The 20103-nt window shown below is 35.4% G+C and overlaps 1 protein-coding gene and 1 long non-coding RNA gene across 2 annotated transcripts; one reads left to right on the plus strand and one right to left on the minus strand.

Moving 5' to 3' along the window:
- The first annotated feature begins 1579 nt into the window (after positions 1-1579).
- Positions 1580-2218, plus strand: LOC110944049. Its single transcript, XM_022185771.1, has one exon. It carries the CDS (start codon positions 1580-1582, stop codon positions 2216-2218), a length of 639 nt encoding a protein of 212 aa, XP_022041463.1.
- Positions 2219-17620: 15402 nt separating this feature from the next.
- LOC118490186 lies at positions 17621-18280 on the minus strand. The gene is made up of 3 exons (XR_004888543.1): positions 18168-18280; positions 17972-18068; positions 17621-17686 (listed from the first exon to the last, which is right to left on the minus strand). It is a non-coding gene; the product is annotated as an uncharacterized LOC118490186 (long non-coding RNA).
- Positions 18281-20103: the final 1823 nt, after the last annotated feature.

Raw genomic sequence — 20103 nt, forward strand, 5'->3', positions numbered from 1 at the left:
CAGTGCCTTTTCAATATCACCTTTTTCAAACCAAACACCCTGTTCACCTTCTTCCACAAGCAAACCCCCATACCCTTCACCGACTTCAAAAACCCCTTGTTTCTCTCAAAACTTTTCATCAAATCAAGGTATTCAAAGAGATCTTTTAACTGTTTCAAATTTTTAGGACCCTGTGTTTTGCTCGATTGTTCGAAAAACCCTCGGAGACCCTTCATATTTGATGCATTTACATTATACTCTGCTTATTGTCTTTGTTTTTCATAAAATTTGATAATCATAGGGTGTATATATAGATCCGTACATTGTTTGGGTTTATGTTTTTGGGTGCTAAAACAGGGGATGGTTGTTGATTGTTGTTTAAACAGTCTTTGGGTGTACTTTCTATTCGAACTTGTGTCGGTTTCAATTCTGGGTTTTTTCCTTCGTATTTGGGTTTATACAAAGTGTTCACTGTGTGTGATTTTGTGAATCATTCATTGGTTAACCGTCTGTCTGCGAAAAACCCTTTGTTTTGAAAAACCCCCAAATTGCTGTTCATCGAAAAACCCTAACTGTCGACGAAATACGTTGTTCGACGAAATACATCTTTCTTCATACTCCCTGTGACGAAATACCTGTTTAACAAAGGAGTATTTTTCGTCGAAAGCTTGTCGATGAAAAACCAGTGGTCAAAGGTCAAAGCTGACTTTGTTTGACCAAGGGTTTTTCACCATAAATGATGTTTTTCCGTCGCAGTATTACTCTTTCGTCGTCCAACACTTAGAAAATTTTTCTGTTGTGTGTACTTTCACAGAAGATGTGTATATGCATGTTCACTATCCACTTCATACACTAACATGTATACACATATGTCTATTGCACATGTGATGACATTATGACTTACTGTGGATGTTTTCGAATACAGAATTGCACCAAAAGAAAAGAAACGAAAGCCCGCGACTAAGAAAATTGACAAACCAGAAGAACAAGTTATGTTAGAAAAACGTCACAACATGGTTGACCTTGGTCCTGATGGGAAGTTTACAGAACTGAAGGAGATCACTCAATGGATAAGTGAATCTCGGATAAACAAAGCCGTTACTTTTTCAACACCGGTTTACAAGTCGCTCATCAAAGATTTCTGGAATTCAGCGAGCGTCATTGAAGTCGACGGAACAGAGCTTATACAAGGGCAAGTTAACCAAGTGAATGTAAATGTCTCTCCGGATATCCAAAACACCGTACTGGAACTTCAAGATGATCCGAATGCACCGTATTCTGTTCCAATAATGTGCACACGCGGTTGTTTGCTTTGGATGAAGTGTACCGGTGATATTTTCAACAGTCAAATCAACAAAGGAGATTTGCCGATACACTACAAGTTTCTACTGCATGTACTCATTCAATGTATTAGCAACACACGAGCTGGCTACGACATGGCAGGCAATGATCTAGTGGGACTCATGGTGGCCTTGGTGCTAAACAAACCATTTAGCATCCCAAAGTACATTTATGCCAACATGAAGGAGAATATGAAAAGAACCGGTGGCGTACAACAGGGAATAAGTTCTGGATGTATCCTCGATTTTTGTAAATGATCATGAATGTCCAACATCCTAATCTTCTGAAGGCTGATAATGATATTCTGAAGATAGATACGATGATCGAGCATTCACTAAAGATATTCAGGGGCATTGCAGCGAATAGATACAAAGAAAGCAAACCGCCAAGGAAGTTGTTTGGTGCTCTTGATAAGACATACTACATTGCTCCAGTAGATGACAAATGGTGTCACAATGACAGCCAATCTGACGATAAGGAGCCGAAGTTGAAGAAGATGATGGAAGACAAATTTGGTCGCAAAAAGATTAACATTTTCGGTGATTCTACCGAAACCCACAGTGACGATGATGGTGATGATGAAGGTGGTGATGGTGGAGATACTGGTGCATCTGCTGCTGGTACAGCTGGTGCTAGTTCAGCGGGAGGTGATGAAGAGGATACAGAATCGGATGATAATCAACCTGAGCCTGGGTACGAGTTCTATCTCGATGAATGTGATGTGAAGAAGGTAAGGAACATTAGACAAGAAGATGATGATGCTGATTACGTTCCTTCGGATACCGAAGCTGAACGTTTAAAGAGGAAGCAAACTATCACTCGTAGAAAGAAAAAGGCAAGGAAGTACATTGGTGCTTCATCTGTGCAGCAGTCCGTTCCACAGCAAGAGCCTATTTAAGAAGCAGATATGAATCCGAACCTTGGATTCACGGCCGATGAAGCTGCTACTTTCATATCGTCTCCTCCAAGATCATCTGAACCAACTCCTATAGTCACGTCAGCTCCTGAAAATCCAACAGTGACACCACAAGAACCAGCATGCTCAATTGCATCCACTATTCGAGCAACGACTTCTCAACCGACCTCAGAGCACAGACAAAGTAGATTCTCTCAGATGCAGCAAGACGAAAAGGTAGATTTCCTGTTTTCTCAATTGCAAGCTGCTGCAGGTTAAATTGATAGGAAATCAGCAGTGATCAACCTTACAAGAAGCGACATGATCAAACAACAATTGGAGATAAATACATTAAATTCCACTGTTGGGCATCAACAAGCTGAGATCACACGCCAACAAGCAGAGATTGAACAACTGAAGGCTGAGAATACACACTTAAAGGCTGCTGATGAAGAAAGAGAACGTCAATTGCAACAAATGCGAGTTGCAGATAACACTCGTGGGATTGATATGAACCGCTTGAAATAAAGAATCATCGAGGTTCAAAGGTTGGCCAACACTCTTAAAGAAAAGCATGATGACATGAGAGAGTGGTACAACTCACGCAATACCAAGATAACAGATGGGGTCAAGCAGATCACTGATGGTTTCGAGGCTGTAAGAAAGCGTGTTAACGTTTTATGGAATGCCCGATGCAAACAACAGGAAGCCTTGAAGAAACGGGATCATGATTCTAAAGATCCGTGTAACCCAGACCCGTATGCGACATCTGAGCAACTGCCAACCACTACATCTACTCAAATCGTTGTCTTCAAGCCCTCACAGATTGAATCTACACAAGGAACCTCTGGTGGAACCGTAGAAGTACAACAACTAGAGAGCAGTTCTTACATTAAAAGCTCTATGGCTGGTACATCCTCTATTCCTAGATCTGCTGATCTTGCTTTACAGGCTGTGTATCCTATTACTGGAGAAGTTCTAGAAGAGGGAGAGTTTGTTGCTGATCTCTCGAATGAGCAGATGCTGGCTTTGCATGAAATGAAAACAGTTGAGATTCAGTTATCGATCAAATGCCGATTGAACCAGAAACTGTTGATACTGAAAACATTGACGAGATAGTGTTTGAAGGAGAAACAAGCAAATCAATGTATGTACGTGCTGATGGAATGGAGTTTGATCCGTTTGATAAAGAATGGATGAAAGAAAATCTTGAAGATATCGACGAGCAGTTAAAGAATCGTACGTCTACAGATAATCCGAAAGATTCATTCCAAGAATGGAGAAAAAGGTTCTTGTCAAAGATTGAAAAGCCTACGCCTCCTGAAACACAAGTTGATTTCCTGAAGTTTGAAAAGGTTACGCCTCATGGGAAGATACTAAGCTGGATGTTCGTGAAAGAAATTCACTGTGTTGCGATCAAGCGTGAACACGGAATCCAGTATTTCAACTCAATGCTGAGTATCTTAACTCTGCCATTTTATGATGTTGCAGCCTTATCAAAATTGGAAATAATGAATCGTTCAAATTATTATGGCGCAACATTATTTACAAGGAAAGTGAAGTTCAAACGCAGAAGAGGGTGGAAGGATGAATTGTATAAACCACAGTTTCCAGTGTATCAACAAATCAAGTTCACGTTGGATCCATTGACCAACACGGCTTGATACAAGCTCATATATCAGCCGGCGAAGGTCATGGACAAGATTCCGTTGATGCCCATGAAACAGAATTTTCTTGACGACATGGCATTGTGGTGTTATGATTCGGATTCTCATGAAGCAGTTATTCTTTTCAAAGGTGATAAAGAGAACTTTCGGATGTTAGATCCGATGTGGATAGTGAATATGTCCGCGGCCGACATCAATAAGCTGTTCCGACATGATATACTTTACGAAGACAAGGATGCGCATCAGGCGTTACGATTTCAGCGTGTCGCTTGCTTTTGTTACTATCGTGGGATCCACGCCGGCAGTTCGTGCTCCGAGAAACACTGAAGACTGAAGATTGAAGACCGAAGACCAAGTAACAGAAAAGGGGGAGTTTGTTGGTGCATATTTTGGTGTCTGTAACTTGTTCTTTATTAGCGTTGTATTTTACGGTCTTATTTATCGAGTCTGTATGTCCGTCAGTCGACCAAGTCGGATATATTCCTATCTAACTTTGGTTCGACAGTTTGTCTCTTTGGTATGTAATATGAAACTAATGGATGTTGCATGTAGTTGGTAGATTATGTCTTGTGTGTGTTTATTCAAGTCTGCTGCAAACTGTTTGACAGTTTGTAGCTTATCTGTCTTGCAGCCCTCGACGAAAGACCCATCTTTCCTCGAACACATGTGTGACGAAAAACCTCGTTGTTGATCACTCTATGGTTCGTCGTGAACAGTGACGAATAACCCTGGTTATTCGTCGACCATGGTTTTTCGTCAGGCCCTTTATATCTTTCGTCGACATTTGGCTGGGCTGCCTATATAAACAACACTTGGACTTCTGTGTGAGGTTATGAGAGCATATCCTACTGTGAGTTTATCTTCAAACATTGTGTGTGTGTGTTTGATGTTTGTTCTCATCCGTTTAATCAATAGACTGTGAATCTTTGGTTACATCGTGTTCTTGCTATTTCTGTGTTTGGTTTGCATTGTCACAGGGATTCCGCACTCGCGACCGTGTTTGTTATAAACAAGGATTTAGTTTCGTGATCGATCCTCCAAAAACGGACCTACAGGGCGGTATAATAGTTTACGGCCCGCATTCTTAGGGTAAAAAATGGTAAAAAAATATTATATTTAGGATGTGGTTTACTCTCTTTAATCTATTAGAACGATCCTTGTTTTGTCTTGTTGTGTTTGTTTGAGAACCTGATTCAGATTTAAACAATGCACGACATGTCTTTCGGAATCTGAAAGTTAACTATGTTTAAGAAACAAATCTGTAAAAATACAACTGATTACTCTGTCGAATAATGGCCAATAAGAAAGAAATCTGTAAAAATACAACTGATTACTCGCCATTCTCTTGCACCTTTTGCAGACATGCACCTTCAACTATGTTGGTTCGGTTTTGTTTTTTTCCGACTGTTTCAGTTATGATTCAATAAATAATATCTGATTAAGAAGTACTCAAATGGTTGCGGTTGTCCAATTCCATATTAGTAATGTAAGGAGAAGCCTTGAAATAACGGACATCCATCAAGCTCAATCCTTCCAACTTTCAAAATTCAAATCAAACTAACACGAAGTATCTCGAAGGTATCTTATTCATATATTACAAATTAATCATTGAAGGAAAAGGAGAACTAGAATATCGATATGGTTGGTGTAAAAGCTCACATTTTACTACATTGACTATGTGTTATAACTGCGAGAAGTAGATGCATTCGGGAATTAAACGTGGAATCTGTAATGATGTTTGGGCATTAAATGCATGTACGTGACAAAACAAGGATCATTCTAATAGATTAAAGAATTAAATGCATGCACCTGTCAGTCTGCCATGTCTTTTGACTAATCATCTGCTTCCTGAATCTAAATCTGAAAGTTAACTAGACCCCTCAAGTTGTCATTCATAACAAATAAGCGTCTGGAGAAGAGTATGTTGATATAGGAGAGTTGATGCAATTTTCCAAGCATTCATAGCCACCGTTTCCGTAGTCAAAGACGGTTGCGGTTTGCACATTCAAGCTTCATTGCTTCATTAAAATTAACAAGGCGGTCTCGGTTGCATATTTTTTAGAGACCTTTAAGTACGGATCCTACAGCTGCATTTGGAACAAGAAGTCCAACAATCCGTTCATTATTTGTTGTTGTCTAAACAATATGAATGCACGCAACGAATTTGACAACTGGTCAAATCACACACTATAAAGTGTAAATTTATCGTGTGTTGTAGTTTGGAAAGATAACCGAATAGAGATCTGAATCAGGTTGTGTATTTGCTTACTGATTGTTGAAAAGATTTGTTGAAATCGAAGAAATGAGTAAAAAAGACTAAATGAGGCGTGCATTGTTTAAATTTGAATCAGGTTGTCAAACAAACACTACTAAAGATGATCTGAATAAGGTTGTTAATTTTAATGAAGCAATGAAGATTGAATGTGCAAACGGCATCCGTTTTTTACTACTGAAACGGTGGTCGATGACATTATAGATAAAGATCCTGACACACGTAACATCTAGTTATATTCCTACATCTATATCTTTTGTCATGACAAACTATGTGACATGTGTCTGGTCCAGTGGTTCCATAGTCACAAACGATTGAGGTTTGTATTTCGCATAGCCACCGTTTCCGTAGTAAATAACGGTTGCGGTTTCCACATTCAATCTTCAATACTTCATTAAAATACCACTAGTAGAAGAACCCGACACGTCTTCATGTTACAGAGAATGTTCTCGAAATTGAAGGAAAAGGAAAAGATTTGTTGAAATCGAAGAAAAGAGTAAAAAAGATTAATTGAGGTGTGCATTTGGAACAAGAAGTCCAACAATCCGTTTATTATCTGTTATTGTCTAAACAATATGAATGCACGCAATGAATTTGAAAACTGTGACAGCTTATTAAAAGTAGAAATCACCTCCAATCATTTCCTGGTCAAATCACACAATATAAAGTTTAAAGTTATGGTGTGTTGTAGTTTCGAAAGATGACCTAATAGAGATCTGAATAACAAACTGTGGAGAACTTGTTTGTGTCGGGTTCTTCTGCTAGTTATTCGGAATGTTTCGGATCATCATAGAAGACGTGTCGGGTTCTTCTGCTAGTGGTTTCTGTAAACAATCCATTATCACCCTTGGTGGTTTCTGTACCCATCCCCGCCGATAACTAGCAGAATCGATAAATAACCAACACGAAGATCTCTGCGATGGCTAAGGTTTCCATCAACGTACTGATCGGTAACGTTACTCTACTTGTGCTCCGATTTAAGCGGCATGTTCCGATCAACGTTTATCGACATTGTTAAAGGTGATGAAGAGTTTAGAAACCCTAGAAAAGAATGATTGTGTTTTTACTGGAAAAAACGTGATACTTGAAAAAACATCCTTATATACGGGCCGTATACAGTTATATGGCCCGTATACATTTGGTAACATCAAAAACCTCACAAAATAAATCCATTGAGCCGTATACGTTTTACAAATCGTATACACTTGTATACGGCTCATATACATATATACGGGTTGTATATAGTAAAATAAAAAAAACATTCTCTGCACATTTTCCTATTCAAAAACATTCTATACGGGCCGTATAATGTGATACAATAGGGGGTGTGAAAATAAGATATAGGGTATGTGGGAATAAGGGGGGCCTTTTTAATTATTATGCCATTAAATCCCAAATCAATCATTTCTTTCTATTCTTTAATCACAGCCCATTTCATATCACTCAACGAATAACTAGAGTGAATTGCAAAATTTGTCCTTTATTATTATACCTGATTTCAGGTGGTGTCCTTTATCTTTAAAATTGACTAGTTTTGTACTTTACGTTTTAAAATCTTACACGTTATGTCCTTTAGGTCTAACATAGTTAATTTTTTCGTTAAATCTGCTCACATGCCTTGCACATAAGGGTAATTTTGTCAATCTACCCAATTTAAATTGTTTTTTTACAGTTAAAAATCAAAATTTCACCCTCTCTCCTACAATTTGTCTATCTGATCTCTCTCAAAAACTGCATACTATCAATCTTTCATAGAGGAGGGAGATGGTTTCCCAGATCCCCGATCTGGCCACAACCATAATGAAAACAACAAATCCGGCCACCGCTGCAACCTCTTGAAACCCTTGAACACCTTCAAATCCGTCCACCACCACTGTGAAAACAACAAATTACATCTTGCCCGTTACCAAATTCGTCATCATCTTCAGCAGCATCCGACCTCCACCGTTGCAACCCCATGATCACCTAACTCACCTACACCGATAACCCACCACCATCGTTTTCAGATCTATAAATTTGCAAAAAAACAAAAAAAAAAAACAAAAAAAAATCATTTTCAAACACTTGATTTCTGGTTCTCACTTGTTAAACATAAGAAAACACAAAACACGTGCGTCTGGGATTACTTGTTCTTTTGTAGAACATGGATTGAGTCGGATCTGCCCATCAGAAGACGGTGAATTGCGGGTGGTTTGGGGTTTAGTAAATGGGTATATTTGGATTGCTGATAGAAATAACTGCTTAACACCAAAACAAGAATAGTGAATTTAGTTTGGGAAACAGTGGAAAGAGTTCCTTGATCACAATGGGATTATAGGCTTCATATTTCATGAAAGTTCTTCACTACCTTTATGTAAAGAAATAGTTGGATTTCATAGTTTTTTTTTCTTAACTCGCATTCTGCATTTTGTTGCAGGAAGACGCGAAGAAGCTAGACAGAGGTGCTAAAAACAAATACACAGGTGTGCCATGTTTTTTTAGTTTTAATTCAAGAACTCCACTATTTATTTGTCTTTAAGGCATTTTACATTGAAAGTAATATCTTGCAAATTAAGTTAGTTATTATTTATTTTAAAGACACCTTTTTTTTAATTGTTTTTTTTTTTTTTTTTTTTTTTTTGCCACAAGTTTGTTAGTTCATGATGATGATGCACATCAACAGTAACAATATAAGAATTTGAGTTCTGTTTGCTGCTTAGATATATATACGTAATTGTTTGGATATGATGAGTTTGAGTTTGTGATTTTTGTTTTCTATCTATGGTAAAAGGTAACTACTATTTGTGACCCCAATTGCTATTATCAGATAGCTCGGACCTTCAGGTCGGAATTTCTTTCTTTTTCTGTCGATTGGGCTTATGAACCTGAAAATACATATGGTCTAAATTAGGGTCTTTGTTAGTATATCATCTAATTGTTCATGTTGATTCCTAGTGTAAATATCTTATTGAAGTTATATAAAGTTTTTGCACATTGAACTGTATGATGATTTGTTTAGGGCTATGATTTGTTTTTAAGTAATTATAGTGTTCATTGTGTTGAACACATAAATTAATTCTAACGGGCATTGTTGGGATTGGAATAGAGGTTTTAAACAAATGACTTTGTTTAGCAAAATATATTGGTTTGTGTCTAGGGGTGCAGATGAGCCGAGTTGGGCCTGAACTCGATTAGGCTCGAGCTCATGCTTGGCTCGGATCGGGCTTTGTTTCTAAAGTTTGAGTTCGGCTCGTTTATTACTTTTTAATTAATTTATATATATTGTATATATTATTTTTATTTAAATTAATATATCACATTATATATATATATATATATATATATATATTACAATTTTATAAAATAATAATAATTATTCTTTAAATTGGGTAGGGATAGTGTATAAATTGTCTAAAGTGTGAGAAGTGGAAGAAATGTTTTAAACAATTAGATCTTTGATCTAATGGTTGAGATCAATAGGGACCAAATTATAAATTGTGTTTTAATTATATGAACTTATTTGAAAATTGTAGGGTAATAGTGTCTTTATATATGTTTCAAATTAGGTACCCCCTCCTAAATTCTAACGATTCACTCCTAAATTCTAACGATTCAAATTTAACTGCTAAATTCTATTGATTCTAAATTCTAAAAATACAGAAATATGTAACTGCTTTAAGAAATGTATAACACTATACATCCATCATATAACACTATACATCCATCATATAACACTATATAACACCATATAACACTATGTAACACCATATAACACTATGTCACACTATACATCCATCATAGACATGCTACCAGAAAAATATAACACTATGCATCCATCATTCCATCATATAACACTATATAAACCAAAGAACACTATATAACATCATATAACACTATATAACACTTTATAAAAATATATAACACTATACAGTTCTGAATGGTGGTTGCACTACAGAATTAATAATTGATGGTGTTATATAGTGTTTTTTGGTGGTTGCATTACAGAATTATATAACACCAAAAACCATTATATAACACCATATAAGATCATGTAACACTATATAACACTATATAAAAATATATAACACTATACAGTTCTGAATGGTGGTTCCACTACAGAATTATATAACACTACAGAATTAATAACCGGCGAACGAGATGACACAAATTCGTATATTAATTCTTAAATTCGAATTCCTATAATAAAGGGTGGCGGTTATTTTGGGCAGATATCTTTTAATCAATTAATTGTAAGAAATAGAAAATTACTAATTCACCTTTTTGAATTAATTTAGATATAGGACACTTGTCATCACCACGTTATTTTTCACCCTTCTCACAATATTAGATTAATGTACAGGATCCTCTACCTCTTTAAATACATGCTTAATATATTAATTAAAATCTATATAAATGATGATCTTTTTCAGGCTCACGAGTTGGCTTGAGCTCTATAAGTGAAGCTTTGGCGTGTTTATTAAACAAGCTTATTTTTAGGATAGGGCTCAGGCTCGGGCTGGAGTTCATGTAAGTTTTGCTCGTTTGGAGCTTTTTTTAGTTGATCTTGAGTAGATAGGCTCGTTTGCATCCTTAGTTGCGTCTAATTCATGCCTCTGATTAATAGGCAAACGACCCTAAAAAATCAATCTGATTAATACATTGAATAATAAAAGATTTTTTGCATTTTGTTTTCATTTAACTTAGTCAAGACTTTGTGTGCTTATACCTCTTAGGTTATTTTTAGTTACAGAGGTGAATACAATGAGATATGAAATGGATGCACACAATTGTATATGTTATTGAATTTGGTGATTTAATTTATTTGTTGTAAGTTGTAACCATATATTTAAGTACTAGATTTGTCTACAATTTTTTTGCCTATCTACTTATGTTTTATTTTAGGTTTGGAGCTAGTTTTAAAGGACATAAACTTTGGTTGCATCATGGTTAAATGATTTATAACTATTCTAATTGTATGCTTACTATAGTTTCTACCTGGTTTTTTATTTTTTTATTTTTTTATTTTTTTTTTGTCATACATATACATTAGTAGAAGTGGAAATATGACGATGTCAGCCCGGTTCGGTTACATGTCAAAATGGGTCCTTGCCCAAATATGTAGCTTTTAGTACAGATTCATGCAATTGAGCGGTTCATTGTGTGCTAAAAATACGGGTCATAACTTTGATACCGGACAAAATATGAGAAGGAGATCCTCAGTGGGTGAAGTAAACTTCTAACTGAAGATCTCGTCTTTGAAAGAAAGAACAAACAATTCTTATGTATTCAAGTATGTGTTTCTATTTTCTATTTTGCTAACTCTTGTTTTACGTCATGTTTTGGGACCCAAGGGACATGGTATACTTATTGAGTTCTAAATAGTTTTTGAGTCACAAAACTTGATATATGAACTTATGGGACATGATATGCTTATTGAGTATTAAATAGTTTAGGGACATAAAATTATGCATGTTGCTATATATCCAAACAAATGCTTAAATTCATATAATAGGATTAAATTCTGATTTTTAAGATTTATTTTATATAATTGTTGTCTCAGGTTGGGAAAGGAGTAGAGTAATACTCGACTATGGATATGGATGACATTTGCGAAGATTGATCGACTTATGCGGTTACCTTTATTTTTAAGTGAAAATAGTATTTTAGGTGTTGACGATGTGTTGACAAACAATTCTTTCTTTGTCTGTTAACGTTAAAATATTTGTAGTATACTTGACAAATGATTATGTAATGGATTGTTTTGGTGTATATATATAGGGTTTATTAACGTTAAAATATTTGTAGTATACTTGACAAATAATTATGTAATTGATTGTTTTGGTGTATATATATATAGGGCCATGATTTAGGGAAAACGTTGAAAAGTGTAAGAATAGTGAGAACGCTTATGGATCGTCCGATCAAAACAATCTATGGACTAGATTGGCGCGGTGGCTTTTTCGTAAATAACATCAATTTTATTAAGTGGACGCGTTTCATTAAGGGTAAAAAGATCTTTTACTGCTCAAATTCAAAACGCCAACTAAAATGAGAACACGCCATTCAAAAGGAATAAAATGCCATTAATACAAAACGCCAAAGCTTAGTGATAAAACGTGTTGCATACTTACAGGTAGAAGAAACAAACAATAACTGAAATTCAATTATTAACATTTATTAGAGGAAATTCCCTCCTAAATTGCGCGCCAAAAAAAAATCATTATATAAACGACGTTAACATCGCTTCCATAATCACTTCCATGGCCATCACTCTAAAAATGGAAAATACAACCTGAGAATCAGAAGATTCGTCATACGTTTTGACAACAGATAAAGGGTGTTTGTTAAGACAATCAAAGCAATTTTGAAAATAGAAGAAGAGGTACAGAGGGGTATCCTATCGCTTGGCATCCCTCTTCATAACGAATGTGATGAAACACATAAGCTTATAAGAAGATTAACCAGGAAATTTGGACCAAGCAAAGAAGATGGAAAAATGGACCCAGTCATCACATCATGGCGTTTTGATGAAGAAACAGACATGGTAACCGTTATATGTGACAACGGAGCGCAGGAAAACTACATGCTTGAAGACATCATGACCAAGCAGGGAGTTGGGTTCATGGAAGAGTTACACAACGCCACATGTTTGAACACGGACATGGACATAAAAATGGCGTTGATGCAGGACATGTTCAAATGGAGGCTTCAAAATCTTCAAGAACAAGAAGCCAATGAAAGTGAAAGCGATAACTTGGATGAGAGACTAGAAGAGGACTCCGAAAGAAGAAGACAAAGGAATTGATGGATACTTCTCAGACAAAGTCTCTTCTGACGAGGAGTTTTAATTTTTTTTTTCTTTTGCGTAATTTTTTTTCAGATAATAAAATACTATATTTCTCTCCTTAGTTTCAAAACACCAAAAAATAACACAAAAGTCATTGAATAAAAAACGCCAAATAATAAAAACTATTTTTCCTGTGTAATTTTTTCTCTGTTAGTGTATTTTGTCATCTTGGTCTACAAAACGCCAATAAATATAAAAATGCCAAACTTTGAAGATGGGACGTCTTACACCCTGAACAGACAAAGTTGAACAAAACAGTAAATACACACAGTAACTGAAAGGACGGTTACTTTATTACTAGCATTTATTATAATAAAATCCCGCCGAAACTTGGCGCCAAAAACATCCTATAAAGAGAAACGTCTCTGCACAATCAATTGATCACACCCAAAAACAACGTCATGTTTCCTAGAAACCACTAACTTTAAAACGCCAACAAATAGTTAAAAAAACCACACATGACAAACCTCCTTTCTTGGATATTCAGTATTATTCTGCATGAAGTTTCACTGAATGGATTTTTGCCTGAGGTGGGTATCTCTATAAGCTTTTTCTGAATGAGATGGACAAGTATTCAAGAAAATGAGACTGATGACAGTGATATGTCATTATATGAACTTTTTTCTTTATGGATATACTAGTGCTAATACCCGCGAATTTCGCGATGTTGAGAAATGATATTTTTCTTATTTTTATAAAAAAAAACTACGTTTACACTGATCATAAAGAAACTGTACGTATGGACTTATTATGGAAATCTGAAGTTGAAGATTAAAATACAGCGAAGCATCGTACTATAGATCTAACAAAACCGAAAAGATAAGTAAATGAAGGAAATACATTATCTCGTTTGAAAAGAATCTTTCAACTTGAAAACTACTTGGTAATTTCGACCCACGTCTAAAAGCGAATAAGGAAAGCATATGAACTCATAACCAAATGTAAAAGATCTATAGACGTCCATGGACTTTCAAAAACGGTTCGCTTGCATCTTTTGCTTCGACCTTATACGCTCTTTTAGGTTACGTTACATTCTCCCTGTTATTCTCCATATCAACCAAAAACCTCCACGAAGTAATGCACCTTCTCCACCAATCAAGTGCTCTAGAAATTTTCGAGACGTATTATTTGGATCAACCACTTCCTCCACTAAGAAGAGAGTACCATTTTCCAGCATCTGACTATAACAAAATCAACAATATAAGATACACAAATTATACTTTATATACCATAGTATTTTCATTAAGTGCAAGCCTTTACTTATCAGCAATACCCTCAGATGACCTAACTTTGGAAATAAATTGTATGATACCTCACTGTTGGTGAAAGTCCATGGATAGCAAAACATTATAAATTTTCTGGTCAAACTTGATAGCAAAAAAATATAGATTAAAACATTATAATATAGATTAAAAATATATAAATTTTCTGGTCAAACTTGATTGCAAAAAATACCTATTGTGTGACCTAGAACATTTAACACGGAAACCATCTGCCACTTAACCTCTTGTTCAGCTGTGATAGCCAAAATTAGTAAATCTTCAACTCCAGCCAGCCTAACAATATCGATCGGAATACACTACAATAACATAAAAACATATGTATATTAATATTGTATATTAAATTGTTGAATATTGTAGATAAATATAACAGAAGTTACAAAGCGCTTGAGGCATGTGTGAATAAAACCGGAAATTAAGAGGGAAAAACTTATAATATCAAGAGCGAATTATATCATGAATAAGATAGCATGTGGCGAATTATCATTTTATTTCAACCCCTTTTCCAAGATTTTGGTCAGAATGAAAAGATTCATATGTGTAAGATTATAAAATCAAACTCCAAAATCTAATATCGATTTTTATAACAGTGGACTTAAAATGTCGATAAGAGTTATACCCCTGTCCCTTTAAATGAATGAATTACTTAATAGTCAGGTCGTTTTAATCTTGTATAGTTTTTCTTGTTGGCAACCCTGTCCTTACCCTTAGATCCATGTTTCGTGTGGTGGATTCTAATAAAGTTCATGTTTCGAAAAAAATGTGATTCAACAATTAATTAATTTCAAGAAACGTAATGTGCAATAGTATATATGGATGCAAAAATATGCTTATATAGAGAAATGATACTACCTAGCATTCTATTGATGATTAGCTTCAAAGTCACTTGTTGGCTAGACTCGCAACCTGCACTGCTTTCTTCGACTAAAAGGGATAAGTAAATGTGAACTCTAACTCGGGAATGAACTCGGTGGCTTGTTGGCTCTCCATTTCAAGAGCCATTAACGACTTTTGCGTCAAATAATTTTCTTTCTCTGCAGCAAGAGCTGAAAAAAAATACATGTCAAAAGAGACCATTTTTCAAATACAGAAACCATGAGAGTTAAAGAAATTCAACTTAAGACACTAACTTGTGAGGAAGATCAAAGTTCTAATCGCTACCTTGTCTTCTTTTATAGATAAATATAATTATGAACACCGATAAAAACACAAGACCACGTGATATCCCGACTGCAATTTTACCAGCATGTGCTAGGCCACTGAAAAGGGACAGTCGGGTAAAGACAGTACACCACGTAACCCTCTGTTACCAGAATGGTTAGGGTTGTTCACGGTCTGGTTTTGACGGTTTTTAGGTCAAATCGTGAGCCAAACCGTTAGTAATGGTTTTTGAATATTGAAAACCAAAGCCGAAGCGTTCAAAGTTAAAACCGAACCAAGCCAAATCGTTGCTAACGGTTTGGTTTCGTTTTGATTTTACGGTTTTGAGCTTTGTTTGGCCCTCTATATAAAATGCATAAACTAAAATTATAAAAGTGGTCCAGGATCTTCTGTTTCTTTCCACGCATATTTTTAAATGATTGAACAAAGAATCCCTTCCAATTCCGGCCAATTCTTGTTGATCATTCTTCATACATATAGCTTTTCTTGTAATGCTTACATGTGGTAATTGCCCCTTCTGTTAGTGCTCCCATATAATTAATTGCCTTCAGCTTATTTCAATGTTAAAATCTTCGGTTTGCATTTTACATTAAGTTGTGCAATAACCTTGTTAACAACCATAACAGAAAGTTAAGATCCTAAGCAGCACTTAATAGACATCCATATCCATGTGATTATTTTAACCAGAAAGTTATTACATAAAATGGATTCCATTTGAGACATTCTCGTTTGAAAAAAAAAATAGTATATAAGAATCAATACAATAAATTCATACATTCCAACAATAAATAGTTAACGATACAGTCTGGTCCGGTTTTTACGACAGGTTTTGGGTATAAATCGTAAACCGAACTGTTCACTGCGGGCTTAAACTTTTGAAACCAACCGACCAAAAGTTTAAAAAAACCGACCGTGAAATCAAACCGATGACCGGTTCGGATGGTTTCACGGTTGTATGATGATTATTTTATATGATAAAATTATATTAATGTATAGATTGCAAATAGACTTCAAAAAGAGAAATTATGACCGTAATAAATGGATCCATATAGTGGGTCAGTCATGTATATGTATTGGACAATTGAATCAAAACTTTTGACCCTTGCATCCATGTAGTGGGTCAGTCATAGATTAACACAATATATTGGGTACTCTACCTCACTATCAGTTTCAATATCTCGATCTTGCTGCATTGAGTCACCTCCCAAAGTCACATTATCATACTCACAAGGATCAAGCGCACTTTTAACCTCGATGTCATTTCATATGATGTTGTCTCTCTAATTTGCATCTCAGCTACAAATACGTAAGGCTAGCTATATTATCAATACGTAATCATATTTAATGCCTTTAAAAGCCAAGAAATAGTTAACCAAAAAGGATGTGTCATATGTTACAGTTATACATGTCTACTTATCGTAATGTCTTGGAAAAGCTATTTTCATGAATACAAACACCTTTTTTATTCAAAGAACAGATAATAATATTTACCAAAACCCCCTGCTCTTCTCTTTCAGCCCTTGCTGGTGAAAGTCTTAGAATGAATGTTGGCCTAGATAGAGGAATAAAAACTAGCTCGACCGAAAGGGAGAGGATATATTGTAAAATCAAAATTAAGAACATTAAAGTAATTACACTATCTATTACCTTGATTCTGCAACTGATTGGATGGTTTTTTCACTAAGGCTTTGTTGGAATGATGCATTAGCTTTCAAAATGTCCCAGATTTTAGATTTTACGTTTCTACAATAGAAGGGCAAACACGAACTGATCAATATAATATTTTGAGTTCCACTACAGCCCAAATCAACACCAAAATTATATAATGTAGCTTGCAACATGAATAAACAAAATAAATCTAGAAAGATAATTCTTTCAAACATTTGCCTTGCAACATACAGTAACTTAATAATTCTTAAAAACACTGTGTACTTGAACATTTCCCCTACTAAATCCAAAGTGACTTCTAACCTACTACCAAAGTCAAGTCAGTATGTTATATATACAACAAAATTAAAGAAACCAAATAACTAAATCTTCTAATTAGCATTGTATTAGGCTAGAAAAGTAACATTTTCAAGAGCTTTCTCCCTCAATCGTTCATTCAGATAGATTAAGCGCCTTGAGTCCTGCATAAAAAAAATCAAAATCTTAATGTTGATTAAAGGCCAATCAATTTTCGGGTTAGAGAGCACCTGTTGGATCCTGACGAAACACAAATGAGTCAGACCAGGAAGTTACCTGGTTAACACGAAACCCTAAAACCTGCGAAATGCGAATCAACAACCATAATATTGGATAACCATTGTTATTTAGAATTGTAACAGTTAGAATCTAAAGAAAATCAACAATAAATCGGCACATCCAACCATAAATAATATTTAATTAGGAAATAAAGAACAAGAATTAGGTTTCATAAGCTTTAGAGATAGAAGATAGTGATCTTATTTACGATTTTCTCAACGCTAGCCTAACCTTAAATTGAGAAGATAGCGATCCAAATAATTCCTTACCCAACGTTATTTCGATCGAAGCCCTAGAATTTCTTACCGAGATCGAAGAACCCTAAATTCCAATCCATTGTCGTCGTTCTAAGTTCTGACCATCTCCTTTAACAAACCCTAAAATTTCTTCCCCCAATTGTGAGCTTGAATGAGTAGAAGGCAGATGAAAAAAAAGAAAAAAACTTGATTCATGTGGATCTAGAACTGAATTATACAAAAAGAAGATGAATAAATTAATTTACTTTTTTCGTGGTGTTCCTTCGTAGGGAGGCGGCTAGGGTTTCTTCATGGAGGCAGGCAGAATGTGAATGAGGGAGGTGGAAGCGTAGTGAAGAAGCTGAAACCCTAGTGCAATATAAGAAGTGAAGTTTTTATTTGGGTTATAACAATATATAGGCACCCGTGATTATGACCCATATTACAAAACGGGTCCGTATGACCCATGCATCAAAGAGAGTTGTGTTTTGGCGGGAAAGTGAGGAGTAGAGGCTCTAGATGGGTGACATGTGTCCCCTAATTAAGGCTTTTATTAGCTTGTATAGATTGACGGCATGAAGGGATCGATACCAGTGTAAATGCTATTTTGGACTCCATGATCATAGTAGCATCCAAACAGGCGTTGATCTTCAACCACATGTCACCAAACAACAATAGATCACACCAAAATACAGGATGCAATTAATCAGATTCGTCTAAAGATGGGCGTTATGTAGGAAATACGGCATCTAGCTAAGGTATTCAAAGGTTCAAGCCACAAAAAATTCAAGAAGAAGAGGCGGATGACAGTTAAGATTCGGATGAAAAATTAGATTAGCATTTTTATTTTTTTTTTCATTTTATATTTTTTAGGAGATCATTTCTGTTGTTTGTTATCTAATTCTCCACTAATAAAATACATTATATCTGTAAAAAAAATGTTTATAAAACGCTAATATGCTACAAACATCAAACGCCTAATAGTATTAAAACTGTGAGAACGGATACTGGCAAAGCATGTTGTTGCTATAAAAAAACGCCAAAAATTCCAAAACTAATAATGAAATTACTTTAAGAAATTATTATTAAAAACACCAATAATTGACTAAACGCCATTAAAACAATGTATAAAACAATGTGCCATCTTTACCTAAACGCGATTAAAAACAAAACACCAAACCCTAAAAAGATGGGAAGTGTTACAGCCTTAACAGTTGAAGCTGAACAAAACAGTAACTACAAACAGTAACTGAAACGACGGAAAACTTTATTAATAACATTTATTATATTAAAAGTCACGCCATCGTAATTGAATTTATTTATCTTTTCAAAACGCCATAATTACCTGTCACATTATAGGCCTGGATCCTACATGGCACAACAATTAATACACAAAATACACATCAAAAAAATTACTGATGTGTTTTACCGCTAAAAACATATATCTACCTGGCGCCAAAAAAAAAAGCTCATTATATAAGTAGAACAGCTAAACAAACACGTTCACCAAACATGTCACACATTGTCTAAAACGCCATACAACTTAAAAAAAAGGGCTTGCATGGAGGTTTGAGAGGTCAAAGAGATGTTTCGTCCTAAAGTTCTCTGACAGGCGAAGGGTGAAAGTCAAGACAATCAAGGCCATACTTAATATGGATGAAGCCATTCAAAGAGATATTCTAGCCCTTGGGATTCCTGTGGCCTACGATTCTGAAAGGACTCGAACTGTAATTTCCAGAAGATGATGATGATGATGTGACGATACTGATCTACCAAAAGTTACCACTTGGAGTCTGGATGAACAATCAAGAATGGTGAACGTGAGCTATCAACACGGGGTGGATTATTCATTGACAATGGAAGAAGTGCTGAACACAGATAGACTACATCTTCGTGAACAGCTCTGTGATTTAGCACCTTCGAACAATGCAAGATCCAACATTGTGAAGACATTTAAGTATAGGATGCAACAAAGAAGAGACGAGATTATGGCGTTATACACCAATGAACAAGATGATGATCAGTCTGTTGAGAGTGATGAACAAAGTGATGGTTACATCTCTGATGTAATACCAGCCATAGAAGACTATTAGTTTTTGTTTGATTTCGTCTTAGATGTACTCTTTTAAATTACTAATGAATTTCAAAACGCCATGAACGCCAAGAAATTTACCATTATAACATTTATGAACTGTTGAAATC

The sequence above is a fragment of the Helianthus annuus genome, chromosome 3 (assembly GCF_002127325.2).
Source record: "Helianthus annuus cultivar XRQ/B chromosome 3, HanXRQr2.0-SUNRISE, whole genome shotgun sequence".
In the NCBI taxonomy this organism is placed as follows: Eukaryota; Viridiplantae; Streptophyta; class Magnoliopsida; order Asterales; family Asteraceae; genus Helianthus; species Helianthus annuus.

What these genes read in the sequence shown, in the direction of transcription:
- LOC110944049 (XM_022185771.1), top strand. Translation starts at nt 1,580, where the DNA reads ATGAATGTCCAACATCCTAATCTTCTGAAGGCTGATAATGATATTCTG.